We start from the raw sequence: 13,504 nt of genomic DNA, 5'->3' as shown, positions 1-13,504 counted from the left end.
ATAAACAGAAAGAGGAAATTATAAAAGAGGTTAAGAAGGCTGCAAATCAGAATAAAGGTTTTGATGGTGGAAATGTTTCTACATATGCCACTGTTACAAAAGGCATCCCTCCAATTGTTATTAAGCCCAAAGTGAAACAAGCCATTGAGAAAACAAGAACGGATTTAAACAAAATAGATCCATCCCATTTAAATATAGGAAGGGTACAAAAAGGAAATAAGGGCACGATAATTATAAGCGCTAATACAGCAGGCGACAAGGACAAAATTAGAGATACGCTAACAGAAAAGTTGGATAAAAATGTGTATAATATAGCTGAGCCAAAAGTGTATTTTCCTAGAGTTGTGGTAGCTAATATTAGTGCAGAGCATACCGAGAGCGGAATAGTTAGCCGGATCCTACACTGAGGGAAGCTAAAATGAAATGTATTACAATTAAACGCGCTAAAAAAGAAAATAGAGGACAACATATTAACGCAGTTATAGAAATAGAGCATAAATATTATGAGGCCATCCTGAGACATAAGAAAATTAATGTTGGAGGGATCGGTGCCCAGTTTATGACGGTCAAACTGTAAAAAGGTGCTACAAATGTTTAGGGTTTAACCACATAGCTGCCAATTGCATCTGAAACAGTGATGTAGTAAATGTCTGGGAGAACATGGGGCAGAAAACTGCCAGGAGAGCATGCCCATTAATAAATGTGGTAATTGCGTAGATGCCAATAATCAGTTAGGTTTTAAGCTCAATATAGACCATAACATAATGAGCCATGACTGCCCAGTTTATCAAAGGAAGCTTAAACTGGAAAAACAACGAGTTGATTTTTAGCAACCAAGACGTACAAGCCCAGTAATAAATGTTTTTGATTTGAAATGTGTCTACTTGAATATTTGTAGTTTGTTAGCAAATAAAGCAGAGCTCTAAAAAATGATAGAAGAAGTGGATCCGGACATTGTTTTATGCTCAGCAACACGTATAACTTCAGATATTCTTGATTCTGAAGTTAATATTACACCGTATACATTAATTCGCTGCGACTCTCATAATAGACATACGGGAGGGGTCGTTTTATTACTGAAAAAGGAAATCAAGTACAAAGTCAGGTTTAATCGATCAATTGATAGAAATGTATGGTGTGCTATAGTAAAATTAAAGCAAGTGGACATTAAGTGGCAAATAGGTGTGTTGTACCATTCCCCAAGCACTAGTGACAGTGAATTTTTAAATCACGTAGAGAGTATTTTATCAGAAGTATTAGAATCAGGTACGAATTCCCTTCTAGTTGGAGATTTCAATATAAACTTAAATATTAACTCTTCGAGTAGCTACAAACTGAATGAAATTTGTACACGTAGCGCAACGAAACAAAAAAAAAATTTCAATACAAGAGTCGCGGAACTTCTCAAACAAAAATAGATTTATTATATGCAAACGCTGATATACTGTTTTGTGTCAATCTTGAAGACCACAGAATATCCGATCACGAATCTATTTCATTTGCTATAAAAGTAAGTAATTCAAACCCGTTACGAAGAGCCATTTCATCAACATCCTGGGAGAATTATTCTGCCGATAACTTGACGGCTCTACTGAGGAATTGCGATCTCAGTTTAATAAGAAGCATGAATGTCAACGACATGGTCAACTATATAAATACTTGTTTACTAGATTGTATGGGAGTACTAACGTTTGAAAAAAACAGTACGGTAAAGTTAAGAAATAAATGGTATGACCAAGAATTGACAGAATTTAATAAACTAAAATACCGGTTGCACTCACAAGCTAGAGCAACGGCTGACTATACCGAATATAACATGGTCGCGAAGTACTACAAAAAACTAATCAAATTTAAAAAGATTAAATACTTGGAGAATAATATTGATATTAATAGTTCAGATGCAAGCTAATGTGGAAGCATCTTAAGCATGCTGTAAACTTAACGGGGCCACAAGAAAAGATCTTGACGGTGATCGTAAAAGGTGTGACATATGATACACCTCGCGATATTGCTGAAGCATTGAACTCCTTCTTTATAGATAGCATTGTTGATATAAACAGGGAAATTGAAGTTGTTCAACGTCAGAACGACTTCCAATTTACAGCTAGGTCATGTTTAAAATTCGAAGAAATTACGGTTGAGGATGTTACACGTATAGCAAAAAGGTTCAAAAATAAAACTGGGGGGAAAATTTACTTTCAGAAGGCGTAATTAAAGATTCGGTATCGTACATGGGTTTCTTCTATGCAACCGTTATAAACAAATCAATGACTACTGGAATAGTGCCAGACATGTGGAAAATTTCGACAATAGTACCAATTAGGAAAGTAAAAGGTTCAATAATGGCAGAAGAACTAAGGCCGATAAATACATTGCCTAACATAGAAAAAATTCTAGAAATTGTAATAAAAAATCAACTGCTTAATTACTTAGAAAATAATAAAATCCTTATAAAGGGACAATCCGGTTTCCGAGAAAGGCACTCTTGCGAGACGGTCTTAAATTACGTCATATCTAGCTGGAAGGAAGAGCTGAGCCTAAAAAAACATATAGTACCAGTTTTCATTGACCTGAAAAGAGCGTTCGAAACAATTGATAGGAATATAATGCTCGATAAACTACAAAAAATTGGTATTAGGGAAAATGAATTGCAGTGGTTTAGAAGCTTCTTATCAGACCGGAAACAAAGAACAACCATCGAGTCAGTAGTCTCATCCGAGGCACAGGGGTCGGTATTAGCACCAATCCTGTTCAACATTTACATAAACGATATATCATCAGCACTGAAATATAGTAAAATCAGGTTGTTTGCACATGATGCGCTACTTGAAGTAAATGAAACGGGCATTTCAATAGCAAGGAGCAAAATGCAAGAAGATTTGGCTTTGCATTAATAAACTCAAGCTTAACGTTAACAAAACTAAGTTCATGGTTTTATCTAGGACGACCAATAAAGAATCACTTAATTTAGATCTAAAAATAATGAATACAAGCATTGGGGATGTCAAAATATTTAAGTCCTTAGGGATCCTGATTGACAATAAACTGAGGTTAGCGGATCATATTGATTATATTGTTGCCAAATGGGCAAAAAAATTGGATTTTGGAAGAGATCCTGTAAACTTATTAGTAAGAAATATAAGTTGAAAGTATATAGATCCATCATAGAACCGCACTTCTTATATTGCCCTACAATATTCTTTATTGCCAATGAAACACAAGTAGACATGTTACAAATTATGCAAAACAAAGCTATGAGATTTATATTGAAAGTGAGGTACGACACTTCCATAAAGAGTATGCTTGATGCACTAAACTGGTTGAGAGTGAAAAAGTTGATATTTTACCATAGTATGAAATTTGTACTTTATATCAAGCATGGTAAATTACCAGCCTACCTAAGTGAAAAACTTGTTTATGTGAATGAAACCCATTCTTACATAATCAGGGAAAATAATAATTTTAGATTACCTCTTCTCAAAACAGAAATGGACAAGCAAAATATAATTTACAAAGACCTGAAATGTTTTAATGAACTACCTAATCATGTTAAAAATTGTGAAAACTTAAACACCTTCAAAAAAAGTTTATTAGAATATTGCAAAACCCTTCCAATAAGATAAAATATTTTGTATCTGTATTTCATGTTACTGATCCTTGAGCGTACATGGCAATCCAAATATACAGATAGGAACCTCATGCATCAGGTCAAAAACATATATCGGTCGCATACAGCATAAATATTAAAAGTGTGTAATCATACGTCTTGGAGTAGGGCAGGATTGAGAACACGTCCTTCCAACCTCCCAATGAGATGACTCCAAGACTCGCCCGTTGGGACCACCAGTTCCCGTGCTGATCGGAATCTCATGAATTCCGACACCCCAAACGCTAGAAATCCTATTATTATTAAAATATATTTATAATTTGTAATAATCTAAGTTTTAGGCTTAAAACGCCGTAATAATAAATAAATAATAATAATACTGACATTGACGAATGATAATTTAACTTAGACCAATGATGGAATATGTGATGTGTATATAGATCGAGGTCTGAGCAAATTTAAAAAGTGAGCTGTATGTACCACGCACTTCCGACTGGAATGATCCATTCGGGACTTTTGCGAGATCACTTCGGGATTGTTCTAGACTAATGGAACTATTTCGGCGTAGTTCTACACTACTTCGGGAACGTTTGTTGATAGTTTCAGAATTGTTTTCGGGCCCATTGCGGGACTATTAGCGAGCTTTTTTTGGGATAATTATGAGATAGTTTTCAAGATTGTTTAAGGATTGTTTCTGATAATCTCTCTAAAATTTCCGAATTATTTTTGGATAACTTTTGGAACTTTTCTGGATAGTTTCTGAACTATTTCGAACAGTTTCGGGATTATTTCTTTAATTTAGGGATAATTTAAGGACAATTTCGGAACTATTTTAAAATCATTCGGGAATGGTTTTTGCAATCTTATTGGGATCGTTTTATAATTATTTGGGACACGTTGCTTTAGGATATTTTCGAGACCGTTGCGAATTTGTTTAAAGAGAATTTCTATGGCATTACCGGAAAAATAGGTAGCGTCTGCCGATTCGCGACCGACAAACTCCATTTTTCTTCATGTAAAAATTAAAAAAAAAAAGTTGGAAAGGACGCCAGCTTTCATTTTTTCACGTTTGCTGTTTCGACAACTTTTTCGCGCAGAGGTTATGCACTATGGGATCGTCGGAGAAACTAATTTCAAAACCAAATATCTCACCACGGTTAGAGCTAGGGCTCACTCATACTCTCAAAATTTCTTTTTTATTAAAATTAATTATGGATGAACCAATTTTCTATTAACTAATCTGCCGGTACCATAAATTATTGACCAAAGCTATTACAAAAAAACAGGTGTCTGGCACAAAGCATGGAAGCCTTATTAAGACCGTTGTTGTTAGCTTGGGCATGGTGCTAAATAGCAGTAATCCAGGGTCCACAAATTTATCACGCAAAACCCTCGCTACAACAGGCAACTATGCTTTGTTCTACACCCTTTTATACCACAAGGATAAAAATTACCTATGTAGGTACTGCATACACATATCTCCTTATAGCTTACCTGTTTATCCTCTGACATGGACTCGTCATAGCGCGCCTTGTTAAAAACTGGTGGATTATCATTGATATCTTCAATAGTGACTTTAAATGTGCACACATCGTCCAATGGTGGTAGACCATTATCCGTCGCTTGTACCGTCACATACACACGTTTTTCGTATATCGGCTCATCGCGATCAAAAATATGCGCCGTTACAATTACACCCGTTTTTGGATCAATATGAAATTTCGATCTTTCCGCAGCGGACTGTACAAGACTGTATTTGATTTCTTGATCCGAATCGGGATCTTCTGCTTGCACCATTATAACAAAAGTATTTTCTGGCCTTTCCTCTTTTACCGATGGTTTATAGCTAGCACAATTTTTAAAAGCCGGCTTACGATTATCCGAATACTGTTCAATTGGATCGACACTATTTTCATGTATCATCGACGCTGATGCACCGAAATATATTGCCGAATTACCGCGCGCAGAGGGTAAAGCCGAATAAAGCGAACTCGCCGAATCGGAAGCGGGTTTAGGAGAACGTCGAAAACGCATGGGATCGTTTAAATTTTTTTGTCTATCGTAACTAATGTTTTGCGCGGGTATTGTGAGGATCGAAAAGAGGTCATCTCTTGGACTTGTCGTTAAGGTTGTGCGAACGACGTCGTTGGACGCGCTCGTAGTTGTTGCATAAACCCATACGGCTGAATGAAAGTTTATTAGCGCTAACGCAAAGGTTAACGTTTGATATTTGTGTAATTTGCGGCATAAATGCTCTCGTGGCCGCAAATGTTGGCGAGGGCAGCGATACTGTTGTGGCGGTGTTGGCGGCGGCAAGTGAAAAATGTGTGTTTGATGTGATGGGCTGTGATTTTGAGGCGACATATCGTAGCATTACAGCGTGAACGCGGACGGAAAGTGCGGGGTGTAAACAATTAAAATATGTACGTGATATGTTTTATAGAATGTGGTTATTAATTAATTTATAACTTATTTTTTTTTTTTTGTTTTTGTTAACTTTAAGTTATTTTTGGTTTCTGCACACACAACTTGGAAAATATGCAATAAATGTATGCGTATGAGTCACCCAGTATTTGTTACCTATTCATTTATCTCTCTTTTCCCTGTACGATCAGCAGTCTATACTCTCATTGGGGTCAATGTAGAATTTCTGCACTGCACTTTTTTTTCCTTATTTTATTTATTAACTCACTAACGTTAGCTTTTTTATGCACTGGCGAATTTATTTTTAATTACTTAGCTTTGATGTCGTCGTATCGGCACTCAATTTAGAGTGTTGTTGTTTTACTGCTATGAACGGCGACTGCATTTTCATGGAAACCGTACGGAATACAAAAAAGCACACAAAAAATGTAGCCTCTGCGCATAGATGAACCTCTGCGTATAGAACACACGATATGTATGTATGTATGTATGTATGTATGTTTGCAGTCACTATTTACACAATGGTTGGTATTATAAAACAAGTTGATTAATTTCTTTTTTGTCACTGCTTTATTCAATTTATACTAGCAGCATATAAAAGCATTAACTTTGTACATACACATGCACATGCATGTTAATACATTTGTATGGACATTCACTAAAAGCACTTTTTCGTGATTCTAATTTGTTTTTCGTTCAACTTGCTTTATACAGCTACTTCGTTTATACTTTCATCACTGTGTTTGGTTTATGTGCATTTACTTTTTCTTCACACAACTTATTTTTACACTTTAAACAGGTAATTCCAGGTAAAAATAGTGGTTAACATATACACACACATAAACAAGCCGCTTTCGTCACACCGCTATGAAGCGCGCTGCCTCTGCGCGCAGCGACGCTAAACTTCACTTGCGTCGACAAGTATTCATACATGTGTACGCGTTCACTCTGATATATCTATGTTAGTGGTTGTTAGCAAATCCGACTAAATTTTCAAGTTATTAACAATGGAGTTGAATATTTTTAGAATTTTCGATATCAGATAATATAAATACTCTATACACATATATAAATCATTTTGCACCTCAAATTGGCTATTATACAAAATATGTATGTACTCGTTTACACTTAAGAAATATCAGTTTCACAATTTTCCAAAACACATTCGACCAAATTTCTTGCTATGAATACATCTGATTTCCGGTTTGTAAGGTAATAATTTGCCTTCTTTATAAAACACCTTTACTTTCTTTTTTTCCCGCTTTATTTTTGTTTTAATTGTATATTCACAACTTTAACGGTGTCTTGCACATTTTAATTTAAAATTTGAATTGTTATCCACATTAAAGCAAAAACGCTACCCACCAGCCGCGAACAACTGACCCCGACGTTAACTCAACAATAAATGAACTTCCAGCAACAAATAAATGCCAACCGTAGCGCAGTGATGCCATCTTTAACAAGATTTCATTTAGTGTTGGAATATTTTAAATAAATGTTTTTCAAAACAGCATTAAGTATAATTTTAATTAAAAAAGCAATACGAATTTAAAAAATTTTAAAAATGTTAACTAATCTATGAACATGGTATAAAAAATAGCTTCAATAACTAAATAACTTTGTATTGAGAAGCTGTTGGCATCACCGCTGTTTTGAAAACATGTAATCGATGGCTTGTTGCTTCACGTACTCGATAACAAATTTTGTTTGCGAACGACACAACAGATGACGCGCTGGTAATCATTGAAAACTAGTGTCCACACGGTACGTAATTGATACTAAGAATAATTCATTACTTTGGTTGCAAAATATCTGGTTCGATTAAAGGGCTAGGCTAATTAATGGTGACTTATAACCATAAAACCATAGCCAGATAAAACAGCTGATCGAACCTACCTTATGGAAATCAATGTAATCGATTAATGGTGCCATACCATAACGTGAAGGCCATAACCATACCATAGCCAACCAATTGGCTTTTGCTTTCTCGCCATATCCATAACCTAAAAATATTTAAGTTGGTGAATTTAATAACTTTTTGTAGATTTTATTCATTGTTTTGGATATGTTATGACTAAGAGACTTCTTTTTTGTGAAATATGTTTGCAATTTTGTGCGTTTTCTTCATTTTTATGAAATTTTCACGATTTTTAGTTAAGGCACCATTAATAGATCACATTGGAGATGATTATGGATATGGGTATGGTTACGACTATGGCGTCAACGTGATCGATTAATGGTGCCTTAACCTAAAAATGGTGCAAAAGTCATAAAAATGAAGAAACCGGAAAAAATTATAGACATATTCCACAAAAAATAAGTCTCTTAGTCATAACGTATTCAAAACAATGAAGAAAATCTACAAAAAGTTTTTAAATTCACCAACTCAAATATTTTTAGGTTATGGATATGGCGAGAAACCAAAAACAATTTGATTGGCTATGACGTTAGCGTTATGGTATGGCACCATTAATCGATTACATTGATTTCCATAAGGTAGGTTCGATCAGCTGTTTTATCTGGTTATGGCTTTATGGTTATAAGTCGCCATTAATTCGCCCTTTAAGCTGGAGTCATTGGTGCCGTATGTCGTATCGCTGTATCCGTATCCCTAACGTAATCAGCTGTTTATCGTTACGACGGTAAACCAAAACCCAATTGGTTGGCTACGATACGGTTACGACCTTAGCGGCACCAATAATCTATTGCATTCATTCTCATAAGGTTCGTCGAATCAGCTGTTATAAGGTTACCGATACGGTTACCGCTAAAGCACCAATGTCTCCAGCTTTAAACAGTGCATATTTTCGTTTGGGAGAAGTATCCAATGTGACAGCAATGTTATATCAAACACACCGATTTTAAAATGACGTCGAAAAGCTCATCCCTAGCAGTCGATTAAATGGATTTATCCACCTCTAAAAGTTAAGATAAGGGATTTGTTAACAGAAGTTATTTTGCATTTTTATCAGAAAAAATCAAAGCTACACAATGTCTCAGGCCGGGGAACGTGTTTTTACCGAAGCTGAAAAAGCGCGCATGGAGCGTAATCGTATCAGAGCCTTACACCTTAGGCAAGCTAAATTAGTTGCAAATCCCTACCAGAAGAAGTGAGTTAATTGAACTGTATATATTATGAAATTTGTATTACTAAAAAATTCTTTCGCAAGGAATGGAAACTTGGCATCTGGCGAAGATTCTATTATTAAAGTACAGGGCACAAAATATATTGACAGTGGAGGTGGTTTTCTCTTAGAACAACCCGCTATACCTACTGCTGGACAAGCAGTTACTAAACAAAAAGAAACTGCAGGTAGCACCGCTGAAAATACAAATATTTCCAATGAAGCCATTACCATACCTGTTAACTATGAGGAATGCTTAGATTGTGGGGATGCTTTCGTAGAATCTTATCTATTTAGTAACTTTGGTCATACAGTATGTGATAAATGCCGTGACCCAGATGGACGTCATGCATTGATTACACGAACTGAAGCCAAAGCTGAATATTTACTCAAAGAATGCGATTTTGATAGACGTGAACCACAATTACGTTATATTAGCCGAAAGAATCCGCATAATGTGCGCTGGGGTGAAATGAAGCTATATTTACTGTTGCAAGTCGAAAAGCGTGCAATGGAAGTTTGGGGTAGCGAAGAGGAACTATGCCGTCAGCATGAATTGCGTGAGGAAAAACGTGAAGTAACAAAAGTGAAGAAATATAATAAACAAATGAAAAATTTGCGTATGGAAATGAGAAGTAGCTTATATAAAAAGGAAACGAAAGCAATACACGAACATGAATTCGGTGCTGACACCTATAATGAAGAAGATGATAATTACACGCATACGTGCTTAACATGTTCATACACAGAAACTTACGAAAAGATGTAAAACCTATTTGTTGATAGTCCGTTTTACGAAGAATATTGAAAACTGAACTTCTATGGCGGTTATATTAATCGCTTAACTTATTGATTCAACTAATAGAGCTCTTAATAATGCCACATTAGTCTACATAAATCAGTTGTTACTATGAAAATGCAGGCCATCTTGTTCTACATTATCTTAAAACACTTTCCAATTGGTTTATACCATAGAAATCACAAGCGCAATAGAGATCTGTTCAAATTATATTTAAATATAAATTTAAGATACATTTTATATGCATTAGTAAGTGTATGCAAAGAAACGAAAACAACCTTTCGGTCAATTCGTTTGGTTTTGATTTCGCTTTGAACTTGTGCACAAATAATTCGAATTATCACTAGTATCATTAAAAAAAATTAATCTTGCGCGTAAGGTAGGGTTGGTTTAGGGAAGTTTGAAGTTTCAATCGGATTTGATTTCAGAAGGCTCTATTTAACGATGGGCTCAGTTTGTTAAAATTTGTTGACCATTTCTTCTCCGAAATAAGGTCTTCCATAATTTTCCAGATAAACATTTGTTTATGCTATAGAATAGGAACATGGTTAGATTGTATACGTTAAAAACTCGTTTGATCAGTATTCCATTTTTCAAAGCTACATCCTTTCTTTATCAAGTTATTTCCCTTCTAAATAAGTGGGGTTTTCGTGTTGTCCCAAGCTTTTTCCCCGTTCTCCTTGAGGGTTTTTGTATTGGTATTTGTAGAAATTTAAAGTATTTGTATCACTAAATATTTAATGGCGAAACGCCTGTTTTCGAAATGCACTATTCAGGTTTAATTTCTCTGCATACTCAGTTAGTCTTAGTATTATATGTGCTCTGCGTAAATTTATACTTACGGCAAATAAATGCATCTGTTAATAATTTGTATGCGTCAGTTATGTAGGAAATAATTAATTGGTGATTAACTGTATGGTAATTTTGGCCGTTGTGTAACAAATTATTATTATTATTATTTATTATTACGGCGTTTTAAGCCTAAAACTTAGATTATTACAAATTATAAATACATTTTAATTATAATAGTATTTCTAGCGTTTGGGGTGTCGGAATGCATGAGATTCCGATCAGCACCGGAACTGGTGGTCCCAACGGGCGAGTCTTGGAGTCATCTCATTGGCAGGTTGGAAGGACGTGTTCACAATCCTGCCCTACTCCAAGACGTATGATTACAGTTTTATTATGTGTGCTGTCGGAATGATTTGATTCCGGTCAACCCAAAAGCCAGCAGCTCAGCAGAATGAGCCAATCTTATCGGACGGTTGGAAAGGACGTGTTTCCAATCCTCCCTGTACCAGCTTTTTAATTAATTATAATATATCATTGTTGTAGGAGTATAGGTGATTCACAAGAACTGTTTGTCTGGGACGATATTTTCAGGAATTCTTTCCCAATTTGATTGCGAGCGATATATGTATTTGCCCTGATGCATAAGGTTCCTCTGTGTCTATTTGGATTGCCATGTACGCTCAAGGATCAGTAACATAAAATACAGATACAAAATATTTTATCTTATTGGAATGGTTTTGCAATATTCTAATAAACTTTTTTTGAAGGTGTTTAAGTTTTCACAATTTTTAACATGATTAGGTAGTTCATTAAAACATTTCAGGCCTTTGTAAAATATATTTTGCTTGTCCATTTCTTTTTTGAGAAGAGGTAATCTAAAATTATTATTTTCCCTGATTATGTAAGAATAAGTTTCATTCACATAAACAAGTTTCTCACTTAGGTAGGCTGGTAATTTACCATGCTTGATATAAAATACAAATTTCATACTATGGTAAAATATCAACTGTTTCACACTCAACAAGTTTAGTGCATCAAGCACAAGGATTCAAGGGGTTGTGTAGCGCAATATATAGCTTCTCCAACCCAATTGTCAACCTCACCTTCGAGCGGCGAATCCCGTTTCACTAACAGACGAGGCTCTGGCGACCCCAAGCTCCTCATGGAACTTGGGGGTGGGGAGGGAGGGATGGCCTGAAGGTTTAATGTGGCCATATAAATCGTTCCCGAGATGGTCGGGCCAGCACCTTAATGGTGCTGTGTTACCGGAGCGTATCGGATCTGTATCCGACAAAGGACCATCACATCGATAACACTCCCCAAAGCCTTCGGGGAGTAACTAATCGCTACAACAACAACAACAACAACAGTGCATCAAGCATACTCTTTATGGAAGTGTCGTACCTCACTTTCAATATAAATCTCATAGCTTTGTTTTGCATAATTTGTAACCTGTCTACTTGTGTTTCATTGGCAATAAAGAATATTGTAGGGCAATATAAGAAGTGTGGTTCTATGATGGATCTATAAACTTTCAACTTATATTTCTTACTAATAAGTTTACACGATCTCTTCCAAAATCCAATTTTTTTGCCCATTTTTGCAACAATATAATAAATATGATCCGTAAACCTCAGTTTATTTTCAATCAGGAGCCCTAAGTACTTAAATATTTTGACATCCTCAATGCTCGTATTCATTATTTTTAGATCTAAATTAAGTGATTCTTTATTGGTCGTCCTAGATAAAATCATGAACTTAGTTTTGTTAACGTTAAGCTTGAGTTTATTAATGCAAAGCCATCTATACAATGAGTCCAAATCTTCTTGCATTTTGCTCCTTGCTCCGTTTCATTTACTTCAAGTAGCGCATCATCTGCAAACAACCTGATTTTACTATATTTCAGTGCTGATGATATATCGGTTATGTAAATGTTGAACAGGATTGGTGCTAATACCGACCCTTGTGGTAAACCTATGACCACTTGTGCCTCGGATGAGACTACTGACTCGATGGCTGTTCTTTGTTTCCGGTCTGATAAGAAGCTTCTAAACCACTGCAATTCATTTTCCCTAATACACATTTTTTGTAGTTTATCGAGCATTATATTCCTATCAATTGTTTCGAACGCTCTTCTCAGGTCAATGAAAACTGCTACTATATGTTTTTTAGGCTCAGCTCTTCCTTCCAGCTAGATATGACGTAATTTAACGCCGTCTCGCAAGAGTGCCTTTCTCGGAAACCGGATTGTTCCTTTATAAGGATTTTATTATTTTCTAAGTAATTAAGCAGTTGATTTTTTATTACAATTTCCAGAATTTTTTGTATGTTCGGCAACGTATTTATCGGCCTTAGTTCTTCTGCCATTACTGAATTTTTTACTTTCCTAATTGGTACTATTGTCGAAATTTTCCACATGTCTGGCACTATTCCAGTAGTCATGGATTTGTTTATAACGGTTGCATAGAAGAAACCCAAGTTCGATAAAAAAAAAAAAAAAATACCGAATCTTTAATTACGCCTTCTGAAAGTAAATTTTTCCCCCCAGTTATATTTTTGAACCTTTTTGCTATACGTATAACATCCTCAACCGTAATTTCTTCGAATTTTAAACATGACCTAGCTGTAAGTTGGAAGTCGTTCTGACTCTGAACAACTTCAATTTCCCTGTTTATATCAACAATGCTATCTATAAAGAAGGAGTTCAATGCTTCAGCAATATCGCGAGGTGTATCATATGTCACACCTTTTACGATC

The 13,504-nt window shown here is 35.4% G+C and overlaps 2 protein-coding genes across 3 annotated transcripts in view; one reads left to right on the top strand and one right to left on the bottom strand.

Moving 5' to 3' along the window:
• The window catches only part of shg (shotgun), a 40,117-nt gene extending 32,703 nt beyond the window's left edge, over positions 1–7,414 (bottom strand). The window contains exon 1 of one of the 2 annotated variants that reach the window (XM_067775539.1): positions 5,102–7,414. In XM_067775539.1, the coding sequence (XP_067631640.1) occupies positions 5,102–5,971 (870 nt within the window). In that variant the 5' untranslated portion in view covers positions 5,972–7,414. The remainder of the gene's footprint in view (positions 1–5,101) is intronic. The other variant, XM_067775540.1, reaches the window with a different exon arrangement.
• Positions 7,415–8,869: 1,455 nt separating this feature from the next.
• Xpac (DNA repair protein complementing XP-A cells homolog Xpac) lies at positions 8,870–10,822 on the top strand. Its single transcript, XM_067775538.1, has 2 exons — positions 8,870–9,141; positions 9,202–10,822. Exons 1-2 carry the CDS (start codon positions 9,023–9,025, stop codon positions 9,923–9,925), a joined length of 843 nt encoding a protein of 280 aa, XP_067631639.1. The 5' UTR covers positions 8,870–9,022; the 3' UTR covers positions 9,926–10,822.
• Positions 10,823–13,504: the final 2,682 nt, after the last annotated feature.

Source organism: Eurosta solidaginis, chromosome 3 (assembly GCF_040869045.1).
Source record: "Eurosta solidaginis isolate ZX-2024a chromosome 3, ASM4086904v1, whole genome shotgun sequence".
NCBI lineage: Eukaryota > Metazoa > Arthropoda > Insecta > Diptera > Tephritidae > Eurosta > Eurosta solidaginis.
The sequence above is the reverse complement of the archived record's forward strand: the minus strand, read 5'-3'. Positions and strand labels throughout refer to the sequence as shown.